This window comes from Meleagris gallopavo, unplaced genomic scaffold (assembly GCF_000146605.3).
Source record: "Meleagris gallopavo isolate NT-WF06-2002-E0010 breed Aviagen turkey brand Nicholas breeding stock unplaced genomic scaffold, Turkey_5.1 ChrUn_random_7180001946427, whole genome shotgun sequence".
NCBI classification, from domain to species: domain Eukaryota; kingdom Metazoa; phylum Chordata; class Aves; order Galliformes; family Phasianidae; genus Meleagris; species Meleagris gallopavo.
This window is the reverse complement of record NW_011208254.1, coordinates 1-418: the sequence shown is the minus strand read 5'-3', so window position 1 is coordinate 418 and position 418 is coordinate 1. Positions and strand designations below refer to the sequence as shown.

The 418-nt window shown below is 73.2% G+C and overlaps 1 protein-coding gene across 1 annotated transcript; it reads left to right on the top strand.

The window, feature by feature from the left end:
* Positions 1-3: 3 nt before the first annotated feature.
* On the top strand, positions 4-412 carry LOC104916783 (class II histocompatibility antigen, B-L beta chain; the record flags this gene model as incomplete). Its single annotated transcript, XM_010727789.1, has 2 exons — positions 4-25; positions 112-412. Coding segments are annotated over 2 exons (323 nt in total), but the record flags the coding sequence as incomplete, so codon positions are not given.
* Between the last annotated feature and the right edge of the window lie 6 nt (positions 413-418).

The window sequence follows — 418 nt, the reverse complement described above, 5'->3', positions numbered from 1 at the left end:
GAGTCCTTCACGGTGCAGAGGAGCGGTGAGTGCCGCGGGGCACAGCGCGGACGGCCGGGCACGCGCCGCGCTGTGGCGGTCGGTCCGCAGCGCTCCCCCCGTGCCCCGCAGTGGAGCCCAAGGTGCGGGTCTCGGCGCTGCAGTCGGGCTCCCTGCCCGAAACGGACCGCCTGGCGTGCTACGTGACGGGCTTCTACCCGCCGGAGATCGAGGTGAAGTGGTTCCTGAACGGGCGCGAGGAGACGGAGCGCGTGGTGTCCACGGACGTGATGCAGAACGGGGACTGGACGTACCAGGTGCTGGTGGTGCTGGAGACCGTCCCGCGGCGCGGGGACAGCTACGTGTGCCGGGTGGAGCACGCCAGCCTGCGGCAGCCCGTCAGCCAGCCTTGGGGTAAGGCCCCCGGCCCCCGGCCCCC